The sequence below is a fragment of the Mustela lutreola genome, chromosome 12 (genome assembly GCF_030435805.1).
Source record: "Mustela lutreola isolate mMusLut2 chromosome 12, mMusLut2.pri, whole genome shotgun sequence".
NCBI classification, from domain to species: Eukaryota; Metazoa; Chordata; class Mammalia; order Carnivora; family Mustelidae; genus Mustela; species Mustela lutreola.
Genome location: NC_081301.1, coordinates 18,999,898 through 19,027,393, shown reverse-complemented (window position 1 = coordinate 19,027,393; position 27,496 = coordinate 18,999,898). Strand labels below are relative to the sequence as shown.

General features: G+C 46.2%; 1 protein-coding gene across 1 annotated transcript; it reads left to right on the top strand.

The window, feature by feature from the left end:
* The first annotated feature begins 12,147 nt into the window (after positions 1–12,147).
* ATP6V1G1 (ATPase H+ transporting V1 subunit G1) lies at positions 12,148–19,649 on the top strand. Its single transcript, XM_059141454.1, has 3 exons — positions 12,148–12,325; positions 16,042–16,142; positions 19,140–19,649. The coding sequence occupies exons 1-3, from the start codon at positions 12,244–12,246 to the stop codon at positions 19,311–19,313; spliced, it is 357 nt and encodes a 118-aa protein (XP_058997437.1). The 5' UTR covers positions 12,148–12,243; the 3' UTR covers positions 19,314–19,649.
* The last annotated feature ends 7,847 nt before the right edge of the window (positions 19,650–27,496 follow it).

Here is a 27,496-nt window from a genome sequence, read left to right as displayed (position 1 = left end):
TACAATCTTGTTCATTTAATTAACTCACTCCAATTCCAAATGCAATTAAAAACTCTCCTCCAGCTTTTTCACACTCTCTTTCCTGCTTTTTCAGGGAACTCCCTCTGAGCAGACAGGGCCACGGGCTTGGCAAACAGAGCAAGCTCTGGATCTCAGCCGCCACCCGACCGGACTGTCTTGAATCATGACAGCCTTCAAGGGTGGAGTGCGGCTCCCCTGAATCCGCACCACAGACAGTGTGGGAGACCCTGGAATGTGCTTCATTTGCTCCAGAGCATGGCTCTGGGTGCTTACCTCCTAGGAAGCTCTTTGGACCCGCTGCCAATATGGTCAGTTATGCTCTAACACTACCTGAGCTCCTGAAAACCATCGTGTGATGTAAAATGATCCAACAATGAACCACAGACTGATAGGGGAGGTGGACTTAGGGTACCATACTCAAAACCTTTTTCGGTAACACATTGAAAAAAAAAAAAAAGAAGAAAGGAATCTAATAAAAACAATGTCACAATCTTGCACATGTTAAATGGTGAAGAAATACATCAATATCACAATACACATGGCCCCTTACCTTGAGAAAGACCTGAAATTTGCTTGTACAAGTGAGGGAAGGTTACAGCTTGTGAGTTATGGTGAAGTGGTGGGAGAGGGGTATCTGAAGTCAGAGAGACAGCTGTAACTTCAGATGGGGGAAAGAACTCAGGCAGCTGGTGACATTTGAGGTGTAGGTATGTGCGTGTTTTGTGTAATCCTACTGACAATGTTGAATTTAACTGGAGTCCTATGATCCGGGAAAACAGGGAAGACAAGAGAACCCCCTTCTCCTTTTCGTGTTCTGGAAGCAGCTTACTGCAGAAAACCACACTTCCCATGTGACTTAGGTAAGACTCACAGAGGACCCCTTGTTAACCTATGGTAAGACCAGACACAGACTTTGTACTACAAATTCTGTGGGTTTTTTTTTTGCCTTATAAATGATTAGCTGAGTTGTTTTGTCCCACTGGTCAGTTGGAACACAACGGTTGTTAACCAAACTTTGGTTAAGCTTTCTCTCCTTCCCCCAGTCCCTGAGCTTTGTTGGCTCCCTTGCAACCTGAGTCAGCATTACAACCCCTCCTTTGGGTCTTCCTGAGTGTAGGCTGATGTCCTCTGAGCTACTCTGTCTGATCATGCCAGCCTTTCATCCTTCTCTTCATGCTTGTCTCTTGTGGGCCTTGATTACTTCTCTCCATAAAAGAAAAATCCTTTTGCTTAATCTTTGAAAGCCTTGCAGATCTCACAGTGGGAGTGTCCTCTCTAACGCCATTGTTCCTCCTCCCACCTTGCAAAACCTTTCAGATAAAGTGTCTCCTTGTCGCCATCCTGATTTTTGTCTTATTTGATACACAAAGTTGGTTCAGGAGGGTGCCAGAGTTCTGCCTTCACCCAGTGTTCCTTGTGGATGAAATAAACATTTGTATTATGTTCAAATTGTCCTCCAGTATGTCAGTGGCATTGGGACAGATTCCTATTTCAAAGTGAATGTCAAAGCTGAGCTGACTAGGGAGGTCTGGCCCAGACATTCCGAATCTCAGTGGTGGTTGCAGCTTATTCACACGCTAGGGTCCCAGTTACGTGATAGTCTTTAAAACTGAGGGGAAGATTCTGGTAATATTTTAGATCCGTTGCAAAAACGCACGATATTTCCATCATTTCCCATCCTGATCTGTATCTTCAAGTAAAGCCTCTCTTCACAGGGCTTCCTCCTAGCATTGCCTCATCTTCATAAAAAATAGCAGAATTTCAAGATGAGAGGGGATTTAAAAATCACTTGGTCCAATGCTTTTATCTTACGAAGAAGGAAAATGATGTTGCTGATAGTGAGCTCCTTGGGTCCAGTCCGAGGCCAGCGTCCTATCCGGGACCCTTTTGCTTAGTTCAGGATCTGCTGTGATCATGTATTCAAGAGGAACCGAGATGAATTATAAACTGCCTTCCCTTAGGCAGAGTGAAAGGCATCAGGGCAGGCAGCGAGCTTGGTGGTCTCTTGAATTACACCAACTGGCCAAAGGTTGCTCTTCCTTCTAAAACCAACCAACAGTTGCTCTCCTTCCCACCCTCTAGAGATGTTCCCTAAACCATCTAAAATACAGAGGCACCTTTGTGCTCAGGGAAGACTAAATGGAACCTTTTTCTGTTTTCCCTATTTGACTGTTTTCGCCCATATCTCAGTAGAGGATATGGATTATAAATGGCCTGACTGCATACTCTAAAATGTGACTCCTCTGGGAGTTTTTAATCTATCCAAGACACAGACAAGCACAGCAGGGAAAAGTGAAAATATCTCAGCTTCATTAGAGGAAATTTATGAGCTTGTCTAGGGTCACCATGGCGACCAGAAGACAGGCACTGTTTGTGGATGCCAGTACGTCTAGAAGATCTCAGGTAAGGGACGAGGCTATGTTTACTGACAATAAACGATGTAGCAGCTTGCTTAGCATCTGTTTATCTAACCCTCACAAAAACCTGCAAGAGGGTTAGTATTAATCCCATGTAGAACTAAGGAAACTGAGGCTCAGAGGCTCTAGGCCATCTGCTGAAAACCATGCAGAATGGATCTGAACTCAGGTCCGTTTAACCCTGACATCTGTGTGAATCAGACTTCTCAGAACTGTGAGGATCACCATGCTTTGACTCGGGGGGGGGGCGGTGGAAGTTGGCAAAAAACTGCACAGAGACAAACACATACCCAGGAAATCACATCACTGGGGTATGGCACAGTCGTCACCAGCCTCCCTCAGGATGCCACAGGTCACTATTTCCAGGATCCAGCCCATCTGTTGTTGTCTTCTTTGTCCTCCTTCAGTTTCTTCCTTCTCTGCTCTGCAAGAAAAAGAATCAGGTGGCTTTGCTTAATCATAATCTCGTGCAGAGTAGCATTCTGGCCAACGGCTGGTGGCTGTCTTGGATCAAGGCTAAATCTTTGTCTAACCAGTTGAACCTGAGAGTTAGTGGGGGTCCTCTGGGAAGCAGACCCTGAAGCAGTGATTTGAGCACAAGATTTCCTTGGGAAGGTGTGGGGCAGACTGGTAGGGGAGGGCAGAAGTGACCCAAAGAAGTGACCCTCCATTATGGAGGTGGCTACTGCATTGGGAGACTAGATGAGAGACTAGAGTGACTTCCCTAGGGAAAACCCAACACAAAACATTTGCCTTGGAATTGTTCCACTGAAAGGTCAAGGAATAGGGAGTCTTTATACTCCAGCTGCCCAGTGTCACTGGATGAGGGCTGCTTCTGGGGGATGGGAATTCCTAGTCCTTTTCAGCTGACTCTGTACCTGGGGGGAGAGCCGTGGTTCCTCAATTTTGGAAAAGAAAAAATTCTTAGGCTGAGAGATGCAGATACTGATAGCTAGAAATGGGCTAGAGCCCCCTAAAAGGTCACAGAAAACTGGATGGGGGCAACAACAGCTCTGCTAGACCAGGGTTGCAAGACTATATGAGCAAAAGCGTGATGACCTGTGTGCCAGGACGTGCCTCTGGCTGCTTGGCTCATAAAGGGAGCTTTGAGAGTGGCAGACACTCACTGAATATGATCTAGGTCCTTCTTATAGATTATGACCACTCCTTCCAGAAGACCAAACTGTTTTTCCCACATAGTTCATAATAACAGGCTAACATTTCATGCGTTATCTCATTGACCACCTAACCCCACCCCCGTCACACTCCTCTAGGGGAGGGCTATTATTTTCATTTCACAGAAGAGAAAACAAAGGCCAGGAAAACAGATAATAATGCCTGAGGATATAATTATCCTCTTTTTTGAAAAATATTTTACTGATGGGACGCCTCGGTTGCTCAGTCAGTTAAACGTCTGCCTTTAGCTCGGGTCATGATCCCAGAGTCCTGGGATTGGGTCCCACAAGGGGCTCCTTGCTCAGCAGGGAGACTGCTTCTCCCTCTGCATGGGCTCTCCATGACAAATAAAAAATAAAATTAAAAAAGAAATCTTTAAAAAATATTTTATTTATTTGAGAGAGTGAGCGAGTGCACGAGCAGGGGGACAGGCAGAGGGAGAAGCAGAGGGACAGGCAGACTCCTCAAGCCCGATGCAGGGCTTGATGCCGGGACCTTGAGATGTTGGCCAGAGGTGAAGGCAACCACTTAAACATCTGAGCCACCCAGGCGCCCCTTGAGGATATCATTTTCCCAAAAGGTTGTTATAAGTGCTCAGTCAAAATTGTGGTGATAACAATTTACTTATGAGGTAATTATATATGGCTCCTGGCAGGTTTATTCATCCCACAGTCTCAAGCCTCACAAAGTGCTTTGCACATAGAAGATGCTCAATGAATGGTATGTTCAACCGAAATGAATCCATCGTTGCTGCATTGTACATACATGTACATAAGATCATAGTTTCCAGGGGCGCCTGGGTGGCTCAATCATTAAGCCTCTGCCTTTGGCTTTGGTCATGATCCTATGGTCCTGGGATTGAGCCCTGTATGGGACTCCCTGCTCAGCGAGAAGACTGCTTCTCCCTCTCCCACTCCCCTGGCTTGTGTTTCCTCTCTCGTGGTGTGTCTCTGTCAGATAAATAAAATCTTTTTTTTAAAAAAAATCATAGTTTCCAAACCAAGAAGTTCTGGTTTATGAATGTTTATCGGAAAGATCTTGTCAGAGACAAAATGCATGGGAGAATTAAGAAGATATTTTTGTTCAAGTTATCACAATAGAGAGAGCCATCCAGGTGTGAAGATCAAAGTGTCCTTGCAGGGTAGCTTTACCTTAGACCTGGAGGGAGGAATAGACAAGTTACAGGTAGGGTGACTGTAGAGTTAGAACTGTTTTGCAGTCAGAGGAAGTCTCAGCCAGCTGAACAAGAAATGTTTATCTTTGTGTCTGGCTGGTTTTGAAGGGACAAACAATTCTAATCTTAATTATTGGTGAGGCAAAGAATGGGAGGTGGGAGGGTCGACTGTGTTCAGCTTTGTCACAGGTAAAGGATGGAGTCATCTGTGAATTTGTGGTAGTCATGACAACGAGTGTGCAGCGGGTCTTATCTAAATCACGTGGGGGGGCGGAAGAGCGGTTCTTTTGGGTAAGTCATTTCTAGGAACACACAAGGTTGGGGGATTTTGGAAAACAAAGGTTAGGGAGATTTCTGAACTGCTGCTGTCTTCCGGGATCACAGGATTCAGAGAATATTTGACATGGTCAATTTCACACACACAAAATATAAACATTAAACTACATTTAATTACGTATTATGCCTCAGTTACTTAAAAAATAAAAGCGGGGTGCCTGGCTGGCTCAGTTGATGGAGCGTGCAACTCTTGGTCTTGGGCTCGTAAGAATGAGCCCCACGTAGGGTGCAGCAATTACTTAAAAATAAAGTCTTCAAAACAAGTAAGTACATAAACAAGTAAAAACACACATATGCACACAGATGGAGCAAGGGCAACCTTTTCCAAAGACAAATGCAGCCCTGTCCCCTCTCTGCTGGCTTCCTGTTGTTTTTGAAATAAAGATCAAAGTCCTGAGCAAGGCCTCCAGGCCCCACCTGATCTGGCTCCGGCCTGCTGTGCCCCTCTGGGCCTCACCTCACCTGGAGATGTCTTTTATATCTCCATCTGTGCATTCCAGCCTTCGTTGCTCTTTCTAGAATGTTCCACGATGCCTGTTGCCTGAAAACTGTTGCCTGAGTCGTTTTCTCTGCCTGGAAAGCTCTCCACCCACCTGACCTGAACCCCACCCCCGTATAGACACTTCAGGCTTGTCTGGTTACTTCTTCCTCTTCAGTACGGATCAGGTTCCTTAGTTAAAGGTGGTCAAGGAGATTCCTTGACCACCAAAGGTTTACAGACTACTTTGAAATGACTTATCTTCCTTAGAATGTCTTCTAGAATATGTAGAAAGTGATAAATGTATCTTCTGTGATATACATACAATAAGAACTTCCATAATATATAATATATATTTGTCTTCCATATATTCTCTCCTCAAGATTGTCAACTGTTTGTTCGACAAGTGATTGTTACATAAACCTATAATCTGTTCAAATTTGGGGTTATAAACATTATAACAGAAATTGTTTCACAAACATAACATGTGAAGCACTATTAAATTTTGAGCAAACAAGTGTTCTGTCACTACTTTAATAAATGGTTCCTCTTTTCCCTAAAAACAAAAATCCATGGAGATCAAAATTCTTTTCCTTCCGAGTAGCACCATAGAAATACGATGCGAGCCATATATGTAATACCAAACTTTCCTATCGGCAAATTTGAAAAAAAAAAAAGTAAAAAGAAAAGGTGAAATTCAAGATTTTTGTGTTGTAATTTTGTAATTCTTAACTGCAGTGAAATGTACATAACATAAAATGTACCATCTGAGCCATTTTCAAGTACACAGCTCCGAAGTGTTGAGCCCACTCACATCGTGGTGCAACCAATCTCCAGAGCTTTTCCATTTTGTAAAACCCAAACTCTCTCTCCATTAAACAACTCCCCATGCCCATCATCCCCAGCCTCTGGCAACCACTGTCCTACTTTCTGTTTCTAGGAGTTTGATTAAGTACTTTAGATAAGTGGAATCACACAGTATTTGTCTTTTTTACTGACTTCTTTCATTGAAGAATGTCCTCAAGTGTCATAGTGGTAGCTGCATTTCCTTCCTTTGGAAGGCTAGATAACATTCCTTTGTATGGTTTGTGTATCCATTCCGGGACCTTTGGCTTGCTTCCCCATTTTAGCTATTATGAATAGCGCTGCTACGAATGGGGATGTACAAATATTTCTTCAAGACCCTGCTTTCCATTCCTGTGGGATATATACACAGAAATAGAATTGCTGGATCATATGGGAATTTCACTTTTCATTTTTTTTGACAAGCTGCTGGACATATGTCCATAGCTGCACTATTTTATCTTCCCACCAACATCACACAAGGGTTCCCATTTCTTCTCATCCTTGCTAACACTCATTAATTTTTTAGATTAGCCATCCTAATGGGCATGAGGTGGTAAAATTAATTTTAAGAAGACATTTTATTTTTCCCAGTATACCTAAATATTATCAAGTCTACTTATAATCAATATCATGAGATATTTTATATTTTTGTGATACAAAGCCTTTGAAATCTGGTATGTATTTTATACTGAGAACATATTTCAATTAAGATGAACTACATTTTAATTTCTCAAGAGCCATGTGTGGTTGGTGGCTCCCATATTGGATAGGCCAACTGTATCACATTTAACTCGGTTCAAAATTAGGTACTCATTGGTAGGCATTTCTGTTTGGCTGTCTCCCCCATGAGTTCCAAACTCCAGAAGGACAAGGAATGTTTCTGTTTTGTTCATATACAGTAGCTTGCTGAAGTCTGGCACAAACCAGGTGTTCAATAAACATTTTCAAATGAATGAATGAATGAATGAATGAATGAGGTGTCACTATTCATATCTCTTCACCCGTGACTTTGTTCAGACTCATTTGTAATTAATTACCAGCAATAACTTTCAATGCTTTGTTCCTTGATACACTTTCCAGACATGCTACTTAGCTCCAGGAAAACAGAGGAATGAATGTTACCCAAGTAGATCCTAGATCTGTGTCTGTGAAGAGATGGAAATGGTAAGTAAATGCTATTGGGAGGGAGGAAAATATCTTTCTTCTACCCAACTTAGGTTTTTGGCTGGGTCTTTGTAATAAAAGACAGATTTACAAGAGAGAAGCATCAGATTTATTTAAGTTCTATGTGGCATGGGAGATTTCATAAGGAAATGAAGACCAGAGGAAGTGTTTAAACCTGAGTGTTTTTACACTAGGTTTGATGAAGAGTGGAAAGTCACGGCAAATGTGCTAGGACAAAAGGGGTAAGAGCTAAGAGTAGGAAACTGGAGAAAACTTAGCAAGGTCCCTTTGTCCTGATCCCTCTGGGAGTCTCTTGGGGTCCTGGAGATAAGGATGTTCCTTTCCTCCAGAGGAGGAAGGGCGTTTCTCACATGAGGGTCTCCTGACCTGCTTCAAGGGAGGGTCAAAGAGTCCTTCCTGCCCCTGTTGATTCTCAACTTCTTTCAGTTTAAAATATTCAATATGGCAAGATGCCATATTTGGGGTTGGCATGTCCTGAACCCTATCACTGTCACAGCAACACACAGATAACTGGGTTCATTGAAGGATAAATATTATCTCTCTAACACCAGTAAGATTCGAGAATGTAATCTTAGTCTCTCCAGAATTATTTTCAGTATTAGTCAAGGAAGAGTAAGGGTTAACTATTAATCATCAGCATTCCAATGTGCAAAATGTATATGAAGAGGTCAGGAAGCTGTGTCATAGGAGGCCCTATGTGGGGTTGGGAGTGGGACTGGTGCATTTAATTCCTTTATGAGTTTCCCATGGGGCAAGTCAGGCCGCCCACCCTGGATTTTGTTGCAGGACTCCTGCTTGGCCACATGGAACCTTTGAATGAATTAGAGAAAGCTGCTCCCTCTGGGAAGAATAGGCACAGCATGGGCTGGATTTGAGCATAGTCTCACTTCCTTGTGCAGTGAACAACCTGTTCAACCATAGCACCAGTCCTGCAAAGTCTCTCTCGAGCAGTCACTTTGTCTGGGGCAAATATCCATCCACTAAGTACACTAGGTTGAAAGATAAAAGTAAAAGGCCCATTGATTATTTTGAGAAGTCACTATCACCAGGATTCAGATACCTCTGTTACTAGGAGTGGTGAGTACATTCTAAGCTAGTTACATGTATTAACTAATTTAACCCTCACAATTATCCTATTCAACGGTGATCAACTCCCATTTTTTTAAAAAAAGATTTTATTTACGGGACGCCTGGGTGGCTCAGTTGGTTAAGCAGCTGCCTTCGGCTCAGGTCATGATCCCAGCGTCCTGGGATCGAGTCCCACATCGGGCTCCTTGCTCAGCGGGGAGCCTGCTTCTCCCTCTGCCTCTGCCTGCCATTCTGTCTGCCTGTTCTCGCTCTCTCCCCTTCTCTCTCTCTGATAAATAAATAAAATCTTTAAAAAAAAAGATTTTATTTATTTATTTGACAGATAGAGATCACAAGTGGGCAGAGAGGCAGGCAGAGAGAGAGGAGGAAGCGGGTTCCCTGCTGAGCAGAGAGCCCGATGTAGGGCTCCATCCCAGGACTCTGGGATCATGACCTGAGCCGAAGGCGGAGACTTTAACCCACTGAGCCACCCAGGTGCCCCTCAACTCCCATTTTTAACATATGAGGAGTCTGATGCTCACAGTAGTCAAGTAATCTGCTCAAGGTCACCCAGCAAGTAAATGACAGAGCTGGATTTGAACCCAGCTGTCTAGTTTCCTTAGGCAAGCCAATGACAGGCCCAGTTCCCTGAGTCATTGCTGACCTGGAGCCTGTGAAGGTCATCATTACTCCTTCACCTTGTTTCCAGTTGTGTTTGAAAAGCCACACATATGAATGGGCAGTCTTTTCTTAGATGTGCTAATACTTTCACTCATCTGGGGTACAAAGTCTGGGATCCGCTGGGGATCCTTCAGATGACCTTGTGAATTTTTCCTCTGGAATGCAGGCTCAAGACTTCAAGGCTTCCCTTGGAAAGCAATTGCTTCACCCTCATTTCCTGGTTATTTTGGGACATCTCCCCGGAGTGCCCAAGTCCTGACAACTAACACCCACTCAGATAACCAGAAAATACAAAGCAGTCTGAAAATTTCAGAAGATGGATTGTCTAGTATTGCTCTCTTTATACAATGAACTTGAAATGTTGCAAGCAAAGAAATTTAAAAAAAAAAAAAGAGAAGAGAAAAAAATCTGGGATGTGTAGATATTTCCATGCTTTCAGGAAGCTGGCTGTTAGCGGAACCCTAATGTGAAGGCTTTTGCTAAATGGAGGACCAGATTTGTAAATCAAACAATTACCCCCCAGCCAGATAAAAACAACAGCTTTCATTTCCTGACATTTACAACAGAGGAGAAACCTGCAAGGGCTTCACATCCATTCCCCCCATCTCTCTCTCTCTCTTTTCCTAACAGTTTTATTGTGACATAATTCACATACTGTGCCATCAGAAATTTGGTATTTTAAGTATATTCATTCACAAGATGTGCAACTGTCACTGCTACCTCATTCTGTTACAGTTTCACGATCCCAAAAGGAAGCCCGTATCAGTTAGCCTTCACTCCTCCTACCCTCTCCCCCAGCTCCTGTCTAGCCACTAACCTGCTTTCTGTCCCCATACATTTGCCTATTCTGAACGTTTCACATCAGTGGAACTGCACAACATGTGGTCTTTGTGCCTGCATTCTTTCATTTAGCACAATGTTACCAAGGTCCATCCGTATTGCTACAAGTATCAGTACTTCTGTTCGTGATCAAATAGTATCTCATCTTGCGGATATGCCACATTTTGTTTATCTACTCATTGGCTGGTAAGCATTTGGGTTATTTCCACTTTTGGGCTTCCATCATCTCTTAATCCTTTTGCCACTCTTAGAAGTATGTGTTGTCCTCTATGGATTGCTTGGGTGAATTACGTTTTCATAGAACACTGAAAATGACAAATCTTCCCCTGGAACCCTTGGCTGAACTTAAAGTTCCAGAGACCAGTCAAGCACTGCTTCTTCTATCAGGAAAGAACAGGTGTTCTGGATTTTAGCCTTCTTTCCAGCCTTCAGCTCTAACTTCCATCAAAGGAAAATGTCCTGAGCCCTGAACCCAGCTCCTCCTCCAGTGCGAAGATGCTTCTATGGAAAAGTTCTGGCATTCCTTTGTTCCCATTGCTTGGCGGACTCCAGGAGACCATCCTGTTCTTCCCACAACCCACCAGACTCTTGCAGAAGAGCACAGTGGATCAGATGTTCCACTCTGCAAGCCTGGGTCCATTCAAATACCCCATCTGACAGTTAATAGGGGAGTGACTTTGGGCAAGTTAACTTAACCCGCCTGAGCTTCAGTTTGGTTAATATAGAAAGGAGTTGATAATACTACCTTAGAGTTGCTGTCAGGAGCAAATCAAGTCTTCAGGCAGAATCCGTCATATTGTGTAAACTCAACTATTGGCTTCCTATCTACCTATCTGTGCTAGAGGATATCTCTGTTCCAAATTGCTTCCCCTAAATCCACACATGCTGGTCCTTTCCCACTAATCAACCGTATCTTTCACTAACACTAATCCCCACTATCTTTTCCTGGCTACCTTTTTACTCTTTTGATTTTTTTTTTTTTTTTTTTTTTATTTGACAGACAGAGATCACAAGCAGGCAGAGAGAGAGAGAGAGAGAGAGAGAGAGAGAGAGAGAGAGAGAGGAGGAAGCAGGCTCCCCGTTGAGCAGAGAGCCAGATGTGGGGCTCGATCCCAGGACCCTGGGATCATGACCTGCGCTGAAGGCCGAGGCTTTAACCCACTGAGCCACCCAGGCGCCCCTCCTTTGATCTTATTTTAAATGCCACTTCTGTGGAAAAGCCCTCACGGCCACCTCCACATCCCCCTCTTTCTTAAAGTGCTCTGGTTTTCCTTCATGATTTTATCAGTTTGCGCTTTTTTATTTCCTCTCCATCAACCCTGCTCTCTGCTATTTCCTCAGTACCAACAGTGGTCTAGGATCACAGCAGGCATCATTAAATATTTATGGAAAATAGTCCAGCTCGGCCCTAAACTGGGATACAGCAAAGAAAAGCATCCTCCCCCAAATCACAGCATATTAATGTTAGATCTGTCCCCAAGTACCCTATTCCCCATCCACGCTCTATGCCCCGAGCCTGGTAAAACTTTTCTCAATATGCCTCCTAATGTATTCAAGTGCCAAGGAACCTTCCAGAAAGGGGGAGAGGGTGAAGCAGGGTGCAAAACGGGAAGCTATTTGTGTTTTGGCCTGACTCCTTCTCTCCTGACCTTAATGCGGGCATTTTGCAAAGCGAGGGATTACAGCAATAACGACGTCGCGCCCCAACTGAACCAGGGAAGGAACAGCCACAGGTTGGCGCAGGACTAGGCCGAGTGGGGGAGGGGTGAAAGGCAGAAGACAGATCCTGCGCAGGCGCAGCCGCGACGCTCTGCCCTTCCTTCCCCGCCCCACCCCTTCCCTCTCCAGTCACTAGACGCCGAGTGCAATCAGCTGACGCGGCGCTGCGGTCGTCACGTGATGGTGGGCGGGGCGCTGGCGCAGAGCGCAGGCGCAGATCTTAGGCGGCTGGGTCAGCTGACCGGAGGGACCCGCTCGAACCGATTTAGGCCGCTTCCCTCGGCCTTAGAGTCGCCACCGCCATGGCCAGCCAGTCGCAGGGGATCCAGCAGCTGCTGCAGGCCGAGAAGCGGGCTGCCGAGAAGGTGTCGGAGGCCCGCAAGCGTGAGTTACGGGGCGGGGTGGGGTGAGGCGGGGCGGCCAGGCGTGGCGTGGGTGCAGAGATCGTGGATGAGGCCCCAAAACTGAGGCGTGGAGGGGTGGTGACCGTCGCGGAAGCTTGTGAGTCTCGAAGCTGTCTGGACGTGAGACTCCGGAAGGCTTGTAGGCCGACTGGAAGCTGTGATGTCGGGTAGTGGATAGGACGAAGAAACAATAGTAGGTTGACCTTCTTGGGATCTGGGAGGGGTGTGGGAGGGGGTGTTCAAAGGGAACGCGTCGTCTTTGCCCGTCACTTGCTCCTTTGTGTTGCTCTGTCTCAGTGTGCAGAGCTCGTCCATGCTGTTGCTCAGGCTGGAAACAGCCCTCTTGCCACGTCTCTTCCTCTTCGCCACGTTTAGTCAGTCGCCTAGATGTTTATTATGGCTCTTCGCTTTTCCCCCTCCCTACGGCTAGCATCTTAGTCCGGGACATTAGATTTTTTGAGGCTCTGGTACCAGCCTGGTGCGTTGATTTCTTTAAAAAAGGTTTTTTTTTTTTTTTTTTTTTTTTTTTTTTTTTTTTTTTAATGTGGTTAATATGTGCCAGACGCCTTGGCGCGGTGCTCCAGTGTCTCTATCAACACGGTATTCAGAGTCCCAGAGAAGGAAGCAGATAACTGGGTGGGTTAGTAGCAGGTGAAATGAAGGCTAGAGTTGAGAAATGTAAGGTGGCTCAAGAACTTCACAGGTGGTTCTGATCTAGACTGGTGCGTGGGAGAAGGCCACCTCCTTCAAGTCCATTTTCCTCACTGCAGTCAGAGCCCTCCCTGGGATGCACATCACAGTCAGCAAACATGTGCCGAAGAATAAAGCTCAGATTCCTTCAGAGGGTGTAGGCCGCATTTTTTGGACCTGGGTCTAGCTTTCTTCCCTTATTTCATTTTTAGGTTCTCTCCTCCAGGCATCCTGAACCGCTGTGATGCCTGTGTGACCTGCCAGCCTTTGCACAGCTCTTTTCTCTGTTTGGAAATTCTCTTTTCTAGTTTCTGCTCTCTTTTATCTAACACTTAACTTGTCCTCCAGATCTCAAAATGTAGGCAGCGGTTCTTCCAGGAAGCCATCCCTGCTTTGTCCTTCTCCTCTTGGGCTAGTCCACGATTCCTTCCTAAGACCTTATTTTGTCATCGCTGTGCAATAACTTGTTTTTTTTATGTTGCTCAGTCACTAGACTAAGCTCCTGGATTGGAGGGACTGTGTGCAAATTCAACTGTATGTATTCATTTTCCCATCTGGCGAGATAGGTATTTTTATCCCTTTTATACAGATGGGTGAAGTGAGGCTTAGAGAAAGGATTTGACCATATCCTGGGAAGCAGCATAGTAGCCTAGAGGCTTCGTTTTCCATGCAAGGATAAAATAGCAAGAACTGTTACTCTTAGTAATTCCTCGGTCTCGGTCTTTCTCCTGTTAAAAGACGTAAACTTTTATTCCACACCCAAGCAGATTTCAAGCATTTCATGTAATTTCTGGATGAGGGGTTGTGTGATACTGTGTGTTTCACAGGAAAAGCTTTCATTGAGGGAACCGGAGATGGGAACGAGCCTTTTACTCTTGCTCTGGTAACTGGAAAGTTCTCTGTTCTTCATAGACTGTTTCTCATCATGCTCTTTATAAAGTATTTCCAGAATGACTTAGCGTTTGTCCCGTGATGACTTATTAGTAACAGAAGTTGTGTCTGTTGAGAAGCATGTGAGATAATTTGGGGGAGGTGCAGGAACAAACACTTGGAGTATGGTAAGAATAATTCTGAGTGTCTTGGAGGTGGGGATCACCTTTTACATTTTTCTCTCTCATCAAGCTTGGTGTAAGGTCTTGTATATCTCCGATAGCTATAAGGTATTTACTGAATGAATCTGTTTTAAAGGAGTGAGTTTATAGCTAGTGTACATAACAGAATTTGCAGTAATTAGGAACGGAAGTATTGACAAGAACTACAGTTTGAAAAGAATCACTGCCTTTCTTGATCTGTATGTAGTTAGAGTTAACTTGTCCATTTAGGAATTGATGTGACAGAATGGTCCAGCCTGCATTTTTTGTGAAATCGTTGCTTTGTACCACAAAACTGAATTGTGTTACAGTTTATTTTATTGGAATAAAACAAAATATTGGGGGGCACCTGGGTGGCTCAGTGGGTTAAAGCCTCTGCCTTCGGCTCAGATCATGATCCCAGGGTCCTGGAATCAGGCCCCGCATCGGGCTCTCTGCTCAGCAGGGAGCCTGCTTCCCTTCCTCTCTCTCTGCCTGCCTCTCTGCCTACTTGTGATCTCTGTCGAATAAATAAATAAATAATCTTTAAAAAAAAAATTGGCTCCCTGAAAAATAAACTTAGAAACGTAATTTCCTGTTTGAATATTTATTTTTGGTTTTCAAAGAAGCCTATCAGAATTGAACTTTGAAGATACCTGACGGGCAGAGAATGGTTTTATCTTAATTCAGAGAGCTGTGGGGATTGGGAGTGACGAGGACAGTGGTTTTGTGAAGTTATGTGGAGCTAGCCTAATGTTTGAACCATAAATGTTATTTGTAGATTGGAAAAGATCTTTGGCTTTGTAATAATGGCATTGAATGTAGCTGATGAGGATGGCATGCAGAGAAGAGGGGTAGAAATAGTCTCACGTGGATAGCAGTAGGCCCTAAATAAGACTGGAGTAAAATACAGTTGCAGAAGCAGTCTCTGGGTGCTCAGAGACATCTGTTGATTGTTTTTACCAGAAATGTCATGGTGTGTTGATGTTGTGGAGTCATTATACATCCTGTTCTTCATTAGGAGGTGGGAGGTAAAATTTAGTTTCATTTGCCCACGTGGTTTGAGTGGGATTTGAGAAATTGATATACAATGATGTCTAATAAAGCTTACTCTTAGATACAGGATGGTTTATGTTCTAAATTAAGTAAATGCCCAGGTTGATCATCTAAGACTCTTCTCCCCCTCTCCATTTGGGTATCAGAGAAGTTTGATCCAGTGAGCAAAGATTCAAAGCAAAGACTCTATGCTGTTTGGCCTTGTGGTCTGTTTTCATACAGGCTCTGATGGCATCTAGAGAATTTTTCAAACTGTATGTTTATTCTCTTCAAGAAATCAGAGTACCTGTATTTCCTCACTTAGATGCTTGTCTTAACCGTCCAGGGTCCCCCATTCCAGATTCCTTCCCAGAACTACTTTCCTTACTTATTTCCTTGCACACAGGCATGGTTTTTCCCTTTCCAATATTACATCATCTGTTTCATTAGTTACATTTTAGGTTGATGTCCCTTGGGAGCATATTAGTCTCCTTGCTCAGCTTCTAAGGAGAGCCCCAGTTGTAGTCAGCGGGATCCTTAGGTGTTTACTTCTTGGGAAGAGGAGGAGTTCCCCAGATGGCTAAATCCCCCATTTGTCTTGGTTTTGAGTAGTGGAGATTGAGAGAATATTCTGACACACTGCAGATTTTTTCCCATCATTTATAGTCTGTAGTTACGGAAGATGATCCTTTTTACCTAATCACAAGTACAGCCTGGAGAGGGCAGGAACCTATACTCTTGAGTTATCTCTGAATTCCCTCTTCTATGCATGTGTCTTGGGACTGTACCTTTAATACAAGTTTTTCCTTGTTTACTGTTAGAATTTACCATCTTAGTCTCTGCTTCCTCTTCTCCTTGTCTTTTAACCACTTGTTGATGTAGATTTTTCCTTTGAAAACAGGAAAGAACCGGAGGCTGAAGCAGGCCAAAGAAGAAGCTCAGGCTGAAATTGAACAATACCGCCTGCAAAGAGAGAAGGAGTTCAAGGCCAAGGAAGCTGCGGTGGGCCTGGTTTATATTCATTACTGCTTTCGTGTCTTGAGGCTTTCCTCTTCTCCCCTTTTCCCCAGGTTCTCAAAATATGCATCAGAGCTGGGAGATTGTGATTCTGGTTGAAAATTGAAATTTTGACTATTAAATGTCCAGGCTGAGTCACTAGGTGATCAGTTTTTAACTAACTTTGAATCCTAGTCTTCACTTACTCAGATCATTTCACAAATACCTGTTGAACATGTTAACCTGTGCCCGATATTAGGGAACCAGCTGTGAACAGACATAGACTCGGTCCCCGCCTCATGGAGCTTAGCTTACAGTCTCATGGTCAGGGAGACAGTAATAAAGTGCGAGTCATGCAGACCTACAGCTGTGAGAGGGGCTGTGGCAGTCATAATGTCCATTAGCTGGAGCCCACTCCAGTGTGGTAGAGACACTTAGCAAGAGTGTGGGCTGGGCTACGAAGCAGAAGATGGCATGCGATAGTAGTACAACAACAGATCACGAAGCAGGGAGAATTCTGGAAAGGGGAAAGGCTGGAGAAGGGTTTCACAGAGGAAAGAAACTCTATCAGGACTCTTGGATACAGGTGGCAGGAAACAATTCAAACTAGTTTACACAAAATGGAATTTATTGGCTTGTGTAATTAAAGAGCCAGGTGAAAGGCTAACTCTGTTTTGATCCAGGAGCTTCAGTAATGCTCTCAGGACATTATTTCCATCTCTCAGCTCTGCCCTTGTCTTTGTGGGCTTCATTCTCAAGTTCTACCTTGTGACCTTCACTGGTTTCAGACACACACCATCCCATGCCCAAGTCCAGTGATGAAAGGCACATACCTCCCTTGTTGCAGTAAGTAGCAAAAGTGTCCTCCATCTTTGGACTGCCCCAGTGCTATTCAAACTTGAAGTGTCCCTGACTCTTGAACTGAGGCAGATTGGTGCTGTCAGTGGTCAGACTGTTGACAAAACATTGCAGCAGTCCTCATGTTAGGGACCTGCCTCGGCTTATTTGTACATCGATGCCATTGTTGCTCATAGAGACAGGAGCAATGCTGTGGGGCAGGCCTGAGCTCTGAGGTTTCCTAGCGGTGTTCAGTGTAACCCCTTCAGCTTGGACACAGCTGACTGAGGCCTGGCTTGTGGATTATAGTCACAGAAAAGAGATCATGTCCCTCTTTCCCTACCCCCACCCCAGTAGGGTTATGGACCTTTAAAAATAAGAATTAGCAACTGAGCTAATTAGCAACTGAGCTAATTCTCTATTCCGCCAGTATGAATAGTTACAATAAAATGCGAAGAGTCCCAAGTGTGGATTCAGGAAACGCAGGTTAGAGTCTTTACATGTTCACTTCGAGCTCTTTGAGCCTCGGTTTCCTCATCTGTGAGAAGGGGAGTGATGGCCTCTGTGCAGGTTATGGAGGACTAGGTGACATGCGAGAGAAGGCTTTCCCCTTGTGCGCTGTCATGTGCGTACAGCTAGGGAGGGCTAGAGTTAATGCACACGGAAAGAGGCAGGAGCAAGTTAGAAGATAGAAGTGGTCAGACACAAAAAAGTTTGTCTTCAAGAACCTGTTAGGGAGACTTCCTTAAGCTGTTTTCTCAAGCTCCGGGATGAACTCTCCCCACCCTCATTCCTTCTGGGGGACCCCTCCTTCTGCTCTGTATGTAAGTTGCGTGGAGGCCTGTCTGCCTATGCAGGGGAACACGGTGCTCTGGGCTTCCTGTGGGAACCCCTCACCCCATCACTCCCTGTGTGGCCTCAGCATTTGCGCAATCCCTCCCTGAGGTCCGAGCCATCCCCTCTTTCAGCACCTTGGGTCAGCTGCTCCCTGGACAGGGCCCTGGCCTCCATTCTGCCTCTGGTTGGGTTGCCTTCTCTGGTCTGGTAAGTTCCAACAGGGCCTGCCTTTCCTGGGGCCTCCAAGAAAAGTATTTTTTATGGCTTTCTCCTTCTGTTATTGACCTGTTAATAAAGGCTTTTAGTAAGAAGAAGAACCTGATAGCTCTCATTTTAACAAAGTAGGCCTATACTTGACTGAAAGCCAGCCATACCATGAAGACCCAGGATAAAATTTATCCATCACTGTGTGTTAAAGTGTGTGTTAAATTGTGAATGGAGATCGAAAGAGTAAGACATGATTAAAAATTGAAGCAGTAAAACAGGATGACAATGAAGATAGTCTCCCTCCTACCCAGACCTTCAGTTTTCCTCAGAAACCATCACTATTAATAGTTTCTAGCATATTCTGCTAGAATATTTATATTCGAAAGAATAGGTGTCGTGTATTGATAATACTGGGGAGCCTGCTGCAGAATGTCAGAGCTGGAACATGAACCAGTTATGCAGAACCTGTTCCTCCAAAACTGCATTCTCTTGTGTTTTATTTTATTTTATTTTATTTTTATTTTTTTTATTTTTAAGCGGTTTTCTTTCTTATTTTTTTACTATACCATGATTTATCTCCCCTTTTAAAACCACACAAGGAAACACATTTACTAACCACACTGACACCATTTTGTATCTTGCTTTTTTTTCCTCCTTAAACTGCGTATTTTACAGTTCATTCCATTTTGCTGCACATGTCTACTTTATCTTTATAGCCGAGGACGTTCTCTGGTAGAGATGCACCATAATTTGTTATGTCCTCAGGTATGGGATCTTTGGGTTTATTCTAGTCTTGATTAGGGCTGTACGTTAGACTCTGGAGCATGTGAATTTATTGCTCTCCAGGGTAATTTCTGAGCCATGGAAATGCTGTGCAGTTTACCTTTTGATAGATGGTTGAAGGTTGGCCACCAAAGTGATTGCCTCAGTTTTTGTTTCCGTTAACCAGGAACACCACCTTCCCCACATGCTCGTCAATCACGAGGTTACATGGCCCACTGCTGATTATTTGTATCCCCTGCTGAGACTTGGTTTCTCCAGAACTAAGGAGGAGGCGCCAGCCGGAGTGCCAACCTGACCTTCCCTGTGTGTCCTTACCACCCCCCCCCCCCCCAACTCCAGGCTCTGGGATCCCACGGCAGCTGCAGCACTGAAGTGGAGAAGGAGACCCAGGAGAAGATGACCATCCTGCAGACCTACTTCCAGCAGAACAGGGATGAAGTCCTGGATAACCTCCTGGCCTTTGTCTGTGATATCCGGCCGGAAATCCATGAAAACTACCGCATAAATGGATAAGGGGAGGAAGGAGCAGCTCTGCGTGCAGATTGGCATGTTAGATACCTTCATGGAAAACGAAGCTTCAGCAAAGCTTGAGTAACTACATCCTTGGGAAAAGGCATTAAATTATTTCTGTATATTATGTTGTAGGTCCCTTCACTTTTTGGAGAATAGCAAATCTAGCTTCTTTGTACAAACGTAGAGCTTATCCAAAGATTTTCTCCTTTTACCTCATATTTCTTAGAAATTTAATGTGTAAACGTGGTTTGTTTTCCTATGCCTTTTAGCTCAAGCAACATATATATCAGTACTTTTCTTTCTTAGACGTAGAAAAAAAAATTTTTTTTTTTTTTTTTTAAAGAAAGAAAGGGATTAAATTTTTTTTTCCCTAAAGCTTTCTTGAAGGTCAGGGGCTTTATCTATGAAAAAGTAGTAAATAGTTACTTGTAACTTGTGTGAAGCAGCAGCCAGCCTTAAAATAGTCCTTTCTGGCTAAGGGTAGAACAACGAATACTAGGATATATTGTTCAGGCTGCTTTTAGTTTCTCTTAATCAAAATTATTAGATGATAGAATTCAAGAACTTGTTACATGTTATTACTTGGTGTACTGATAATCATTTAAAAGTAAAGACATTGTCATGCATTTCCCCCGCTCTGGTTCATTCTTTTTGGTAATGCAGACTGCACTTTGACCCAGGTGTTCTGCAGAACTTCTTAGGAAATTAAATTAGCACATGTAGCACATACACATTTGCACGCATACGCAAGATATTTGTGGTATGTATCTGAGCAGGAAGGAAGTCACTTGTGATTTCACCCAGCAATCGGTTCAAAAAACAGCATCCGACCAGTAGTAAGCCTGCAGTTTGCCTTTTCTCTAGAGCACCCTGGCCTGGGATAGCCTTGGGCAAGTTACCAAGCATATGTCTTCCCTGGTGGGCTACATGATATTTGTAATACCTATAGGAACTTCACACTAGCTTTTAAGAGTTAAATGCTCTGTGACTCTCCGTTAGCCTAAAGTCTTTAGATGCAAAATAATTTCTAGTAGATACGAACAGTTGGAAGAGAACCTGGGATTTCCTTGCTCGTTCTGAGAAAGGACGAGAGCATTAGATGCCTTTTAAAGAAATCACATTTTATGAGACTCAGCATGGGTTGATTTTAGGCTGTGTCTGTCTCTAGTTACTGTTCCTTTTTATAGTGGGATTCCTCAAAAGAGTTCCGTGTGAGCTTTTCCAGTTTTGACTGTGAAAACACTCTAGTCAGGCTTGCCATGCTGCTAAAAGTGAGTGTCAAGGTCAGCAGTGATGACTGCATTGAGAGGTACAGTCTTCCTCCCCCTTGACTTTCAGTCCTGTTTGACAGGGTCAATCAGTTCTTGAGGCACTTCCGTAGCTTTAGTCCTCTTGCTTTAGTTCTAACTCTTCCCAGGGCTTTGTTCTTGAACTTCTCTGTGCTCGTTCCTTTGTTGAAACCCAACTTCTCTTCATGGATTTAAACACCATCTCTGTTGAAGACTCGTGTTTATATTCATCTCTCCCCTGAGCTTGAGCTGTCAATTGCGTCTTTGCTATTTTGGTTTGGATATCTAGTAAACATCTCCATTTTAATGTCATCCACGTGGTACCTGGGTTGGTTGGGACTTGACTCCTGGTGTTGCTGAGTGCCGCAAAGTCCACCTCTGCCTGCTGCAAATTCGGATTTCCCAAACTGGAGGAGCAGGAAGGAGCAACACCTGCATTCACCAGTTCAGATGCAGTATTAACCTGTTTGCCACCTGTATTTTCATCCTGGGTTCATAGGGTTCTACTTAACCTACCTTTCTGCCTGACTCTTCACTTCTAGCCGACCAGCTGAACGTTGGTAAAGTTGAAGAAGCAACATAAGTCCTTTAGGAGTGTGGTCCAGGGTCAGTTGAGAGGTAAGATCTGAAGAGAGCTTGGTGGTTTGGGAGAGAGGAACTTAAATGGTCTGAAGAGTGAATGGAATGTGAGTGGAAAGACTTGGCCGTGAAGGGCAGGGGGAAGAGGGGCAGTAGTGGTGGATGGCGGAGGTGGTTTAAGGGAGGTGAGAACATGTTCAGAGAGGGTAGGGAAGGGAATAGAGGGAGTGAGACTGGAGAAAGTCTTCCGGTTGGAGAGTGAGCCCGGAGAGGTCCGGAGGTTGCTGGAGCTGGTGCACAGATGGGGGGAACTAGTTCTAGCCTTCAAGCTTGGTGGAACTCCGGGAAAATGGTGGGTGTTTGCATCCTGCTAGGCCAGTTGAAACCATCTCTGGGAGTGGGACCAGGACAGTTGTTCTAAAATCTCCCTTGGGGAGGGCCTTCCATTGTGGCCCGACATGAGAAACTAGCATCTCTTTGGTTCTTTGGCCACTAAGGCAGATGATGGTTCTGACGTAGAATGAACTAATATACACATACATGTAGAACGGTGTGTGATTTGTTCCCATTGAACATAAAAAAGGATATTCACATGCCTGTACTTGAATATACGGAGGATAGAAGAAATAAGTGCTAGTCGTTAATCTCAGAAGAATGGTCTGGGCTGTGATGGGAGGGTGTTTTTTTTTTTTGACTTTTCATTTTCAGGGTCCCTCAGTGGTGTCCCTGGCCTGTACCCACTGGTTGCCAGTAGTATCCCTTCAGCTGTGACAACCAAGAAAACCTCTGTTGTCAGGTATCCCCTGGGGGCCCAGACCACCCCCTAGTTAAGAACCGTGTCCTAGAGTAATTCTTAAAGTACCACCGTGATTCCTGGAACACTCCAGGTACTCAGCAAAAATTTTGATTTTTATAAAATTTTTCCTTTTCCGTCTTAATCATCCTTGATTTGCACGTCTATTACTAGCCATTACTGGTCCCTAGAGGATACGCTGAAATCCCAGTGGTTAATCCAAAGGTCTATTTCTTACACTGTTGTATGACTGCAGGGCAGCTGTTCTGGGGGTGTCAGTGACTCCGTTTACTTCCACTTTGCCACTCTACCATCTTAGCACGTGGTTTCCATGATGGCAGAGGCAGGGGAAGGAGAAGTTGGCAAATAAGCACCAGCTTTTACACGCCCCGGTCCTGAAATGACACGTGACACTTGTTCTCAGCCCGTTGACCAGCAGGGGTCCATGAGCCGACCTAACCTTGCAAGGGGTCTAAGAAGGGAGAGCCTAGGGATATTTGGATATTCAGTGAGTAAACAATGCTACAGTTGTTAACAGCTTTCTCCATGCTGGCTGATGTCTGAACTGCACTGGTATTACCTAATCCACATAGCGACTTTATTTTGTGGGCTGTGAGGCAGGTTGCAAAGATGAGTGGTGCTGGGGCCCAGACCGAGCCTGGCGGTCTCGCTGAGCATCTGTGCCAACCGTAGCCTGCGCTCGGCACCGAGCAGACAGAGCTCCACTTTTATGCTCCTCACCTGTGTGGTCCTTTTCCCTTGACATCTCACATCCCAGATTAATTGCTCCTCGGGGCAATTTCTTCTTTTTCTAAATTTTATTTTAAGTAGGCTCCTCGCCCAGCGTGGGGCTTGAAATCACGACTCTGAAATCAAGAGTTTGTGCTCCACAGACCGAGTCAGTCAGGTGCCCCTCCTCCGGGCAATTTCGTGTCACGTGAACCTGGTGTTTAGAGAGCAGGATGCCCTCAGCACTGCCCATTACAAGCACAGAAACTGGCCGTTCCGTGGTGCCAGTGCTCAGACCTACTTAAATTCTTGGTAGAAGGCATAAAATGGCTTCTAGAAAGACCTTGTGTGTAATACCTACAAATTCTCTGAAGATGTACCATTCCCACTCCATGGGCAGGAAAAACACCCTGAGTTTTTGAAAGGTGATGCTGTTTGTCAGAGGCCGTATGTGGAACCCCTGTGATGTTCAAGGGAAGGAGCCTAGGTTCCAGGCGCTTCAGTCAACATACAGCACCCCTGCAGTTCAAGTGTGTGATCCCACTTCCGGTCATGGGAAAGCTGAGGCCCAGAGAGGCTTCTATCATGCTCAAGGTCACAGAGCAGGGAAGTGGCAGAGTGGGCAGCAAGTCCAATCAGATCAGCCTGATGGCTGCAATGGAAAACCCTCCCTGCTCTGCCTGCAGCCTTTTCCCGGGACTAGTGGTTGGAGGCCTTAGCCTCCTAAGGCTACAGCCGACATTCTCAGCACATTTGGTCTTCTATGCCAGGAGATTGATGGTGCCAGAAGTCCATGGAAGCTGCTTGGTGAGAAGGACCTGCTCTGACGAGTCTGGCTTGCTCTTCCATCTTTGACCTCTCCTGTTTTTTCCTCTTTTTCAGGGACAATCTGGCAGGTCTCAGAGTGTTTTTTTCCTCTCAACTGATCTACCACTTCAGTGGCTCTGAAATTGCCAAAAGAGCTTCCACTCAGGCAGGCAATTCCAGTTTTGCTCCCTCCCACTCCCCTTCCCCCAGAGGCTGCTCTGAAGAGCAGGAGAGGTGCGGTCTTTACTGAAAGAGTTGGCCGGTGGTTCTGGGAGAGGAAGCTGCCAGATCATGTCAACATCTATCATCTCTGGCTTGTGAAAAACTTAAAAGGACACTGGCTGGCAGGTCAAAGATCAGATCAGTTCAATAGCTCACTGTGTTTAGAGGGAATGAGTGAGGGGGATGGGTGGGCTTGGAGGGCCAGGGGCACACAGCACTCCCCACCCCGGCCCCCAGCCACCCCTTCTACTTGAAAGTAACTTACAAAGGAAAGAGAGTGGCAGCATTCTGGAACATGTGGCAGCAGCTAAAGATAAGATTAGGGGCGAAGCCAGGCTGGTTGTTCCAAGTACACGACTGGGTTGGCTACTGTTGTGCAGTTTTCGAAGGTAAAGACCAGAGGGTGAAAATCTCTAGTTAAAAGACCAAATACTTTCAATTGTTCCCCACCCCCTCCCAGCCAGATGCACGCGCTCCCTCTTTTATTCTCTTTGTACCCATCCATGGCTTTTGCTTTCCTGTGCTGTGTAGAAACAGATGCCTGACACCCAGGCCTCTCTGACAGGAATTCAGAGTAATTTTTTTTTTTCTGGTTTTCGACCCAGTTTCCCAACAACAGCACATGACTTGTCTTACTGCCCGCATACCTTCTGACAAGGACAGCTGTGTGTTTAGTTCTAAGCACCCAAGTGCTGGTGACCTATATTGTGTAGATCTCGTCCTGGAGAGCTCACTGCGCAGTGTGGTAGCCAGGATCTCAAGTCAACGTAATGGAGTTGCTCTCCAATGAAAATTCTGTCGGGGGGGCTTTGGAAATAATTTTAAAAATAGTTTGCATTTACTAACATCAGTTTTATATCAGCAAGCATTCCAGGCATTTTATATACACTTTGAATTTCCCCATCGTCTCTCTGAGGTAGGTATGATTCCCCTTACACATTAGGAAACTGAGGTGCAAAGTGGTAAAATCACTTGCCCAAGGTCACAGAGCCAATTAGTGGCACAGCCTGGATTTGAACCTGGGTCTGCCTGGCTTCCCGACCTGAATCTCTGTGTGATGTTGTTCAAACTATTCAGGCCACGGCAACATCTTAAGTGGTATGTTTCTAAGAGTCAGGAAGTCGGTGAATCTAGAACATGCAGCCTAAGATCTAATTCCTGTGCTTTGTTTTTTTACTCACTCACCCAGTGGTTCTGAGGCCCCCCTATGCCCCATCTGCTGCCACACCTGAGGACTCCGCCAGGGGGGAAGAGCCGCATTCCTTCTCACTTCAGGGCGGCAGGAAGTTGGTAGCCAGCCCTCAGACCTGTGTCTGTAACCCTTGCAAACAGGACAGAACAGATGTTGCAACTGCTGAGTAATGGTGGCTCTGGCTGGAGCTTGTGGTTACTTGGATTTACCTGTAGCTGAAGGCCTGACGATTCCATTCACTATTTCAGATGCCCGTGGCACATCCTGAGGGCAGGGGGCTGGGGGACAGCTGGGACCATGGGCGCCAAAGGTTTCTTCTTTCTGGGGAAGGGGACGTTGAACAATGACCACATTACATGCTCGGTGTGTCTGTGGGTTAAACAAGGAGAAAGTGGGGGGGGAGGGTGACTGGCTGGGGTCCGGACAGGAACGGGGTTCCCAGAAGAAGTGCCCTTTTACCTGAGACCTGAGAATGGGTCCATCAGTCAGGTGTTGAGGTGGAACGGGGTTTGGGGCTACTTTCCAGATGGAGAGGAATGGCAACCGTGAGAACTGGAAGTGAGAGAGGGCATGGGGTTTAGGAGGAACTGAGAAGTGCTCTGTGTTCTTTGAACTTAGGGGTTTTTGGGGTTGGGGGCAGAGCGGGTAAACAGTCCAGGGTAGGCTGGGGTGGGGATGGGCTTGGGCTCACCACATAGAGCCTTGTGAATCTGTCCGGACAGTGCCACTGAAGCCTGCTCCCCAGAGAACTTGACTGGGTTTTACTCACCTTTGCCTGGATTTTCTTCACTTCTCTCTCTTCGTGTGGGGCCCCTACTGCCTCGTGCCCTGGTGCCAGGACTCACTGCATGCTGACGTTCCAGAAAGGCGAGAGGCGCTCTGCCTGGCTGGCCAAGGATGCCGCTCACGTCCACCGAAGCCTTCCCTGTAGGCGCTGCATCTTCTAAGTCTTACCATCTCTCAGCTGGGCAGATACCGTTCCCCTTCCAGAAAGGAGGGAACCAAAGCTGGGAGGGGTGAGCCCGCCTGTTCACATTCATGTGTCAGTTAGTGCAGGAGCCTGGAGAGCCAGTTCCAAAGGCCCACATCTGCTGTGCCTCCCCAGCACAGAAGACGGATGGGTCCACATGGGCGTTCATGCTAGAGTGACATACAGTGAGAATGTGGAGTCAAGGTCATCTGGCAGAAGAGGCAGGAGTATGCTATCAGGCCTTGGGGAGGAGGTGGGCCTTGCTGGAGAGGCAGGATTTGGATGGGTGCTGACTGGGCCACACACCTGTCATAAGACCCCTTTCAAGGTCGCATCAGCAGTTAGGAAAGCTCCAATATCCCATGGGCTTTCACTCCTATACCCCCAAATCGTGTTTTAGGAAATTAGGCCACCTAAGTAGGAATCTTGTGTACCGTGTTCACTGCTGCCTGGTACAATGCCCACCACTGAGCAGACACCCAGGGTCCTCTGTTGTCAAATAAACGAATGAACTTCATCTCTAGCCACCTATTGACTGGATCCTCATTCGCCTGGGGAGTGCGGACGCCTGCACAGCATCTGCGGCTCTGTTGCTCAATCCCTGCTCTCTGGCCCCAAGCACTTCACCTCTGCCTCTGGCCGGGCCACAGCCAACTAAGTCTTGTGGCCTCAGAGGCCCCCAGCAATTTGGCAATATCTATTGAAATTAAAAATGCATCCATTCTGACTCAGCAAGTCCACTTGTAGAAATGCAGGCTGTGGCATGTCCGCAGCCCTGTGGTGACCATCCTAGCAAGGCCAGGGAGCCAGCGGGAACCCCTATGTGTCCTCTGGGAAAGAGGGAGCCTTCCTACAATATTTGGAGGTTGATGGGCCCCCGAGAAGGGAGGCAGAGCCGAGTGTTCCGTCACGAGGTGATGCCAGGGAACTCTCTATGGAGTAATACGCAAGGACAGTGCTTTCCCGGGGCACGGCTGGCGGAAGGGCACCTCTCGCTGCAGACCTCTCGGAGTCCCGAGTGGTACAGGTGGGGGCGGCAGCCAGTGCCGGGGGAGCAGCTCTCCTGTGACTGGGGCTGTGAACGCTGCATACAGACTGTCTCATGAGAGCTTTACACAGGCCCGTGAAATGATCTGTTGTGTCCACAACACGAAGACACCGCGAGGCGAGCTGCTTGGCCGTGGAGGATCTAGAAAGCGGGCGGAATTGGCTTGGAGCTCAGGCAGCCCGAACCCCCGGCAGATGCTCTTCATCGTGATGCGCCTAGGTTTTTTCATTCCAGAGCAAGCCCCCGAGAAGTTTCTGGTCCCTAGACCGCCTCATCCGCCGGGTGCCCCGCCTGCGTTAGACCGGGGGGGTGGGGAGACCCCAGGTGTGGAGGCTCGGGAGAGGCGCGCACGCGGTCGGCGGGCCCGGAGGCGCTTCCCGGCGGGCGCCCGGCTGATGCAAGGGAGCAGGTTTCCCTCTGGGCCCCAGCAGCCCGGCGGCGGCCCCTCCCGGTGGGGTGACGGCGCGGAGCGGCCCGGCCGGGGGCGGGACCCGAGAGCGCGGCAGGCGGGGCGGGCGCGGGCGCCGGAGGCTGCGGCGCGGAGGGGCTGCGGC

Coding starts and splice junctions, on each gene's coding strand:
- ATP6V1G1 (XM_059141454.1), top strand. CDS start 12,244: ATGGCCAGCCAGTCGCAGGGGATCCAGCAGCTGCTGCAGGCCGAGAAG. Junction 12,326..16,041: donor GGTGTCGGAGGCCCGCAAGC/GTGAGTTACGGG, acceptor CTTTGAAAACAG/GAAAGAACCGGAGGCTGAAG. Junction 16,143..19,139: donor TCAAGGCCAAGGAAGCTGCG/GTGGGCCTGGTT, acceptor CCCCAACTCCAG/GCTCTGGGATCCCACGGCAG.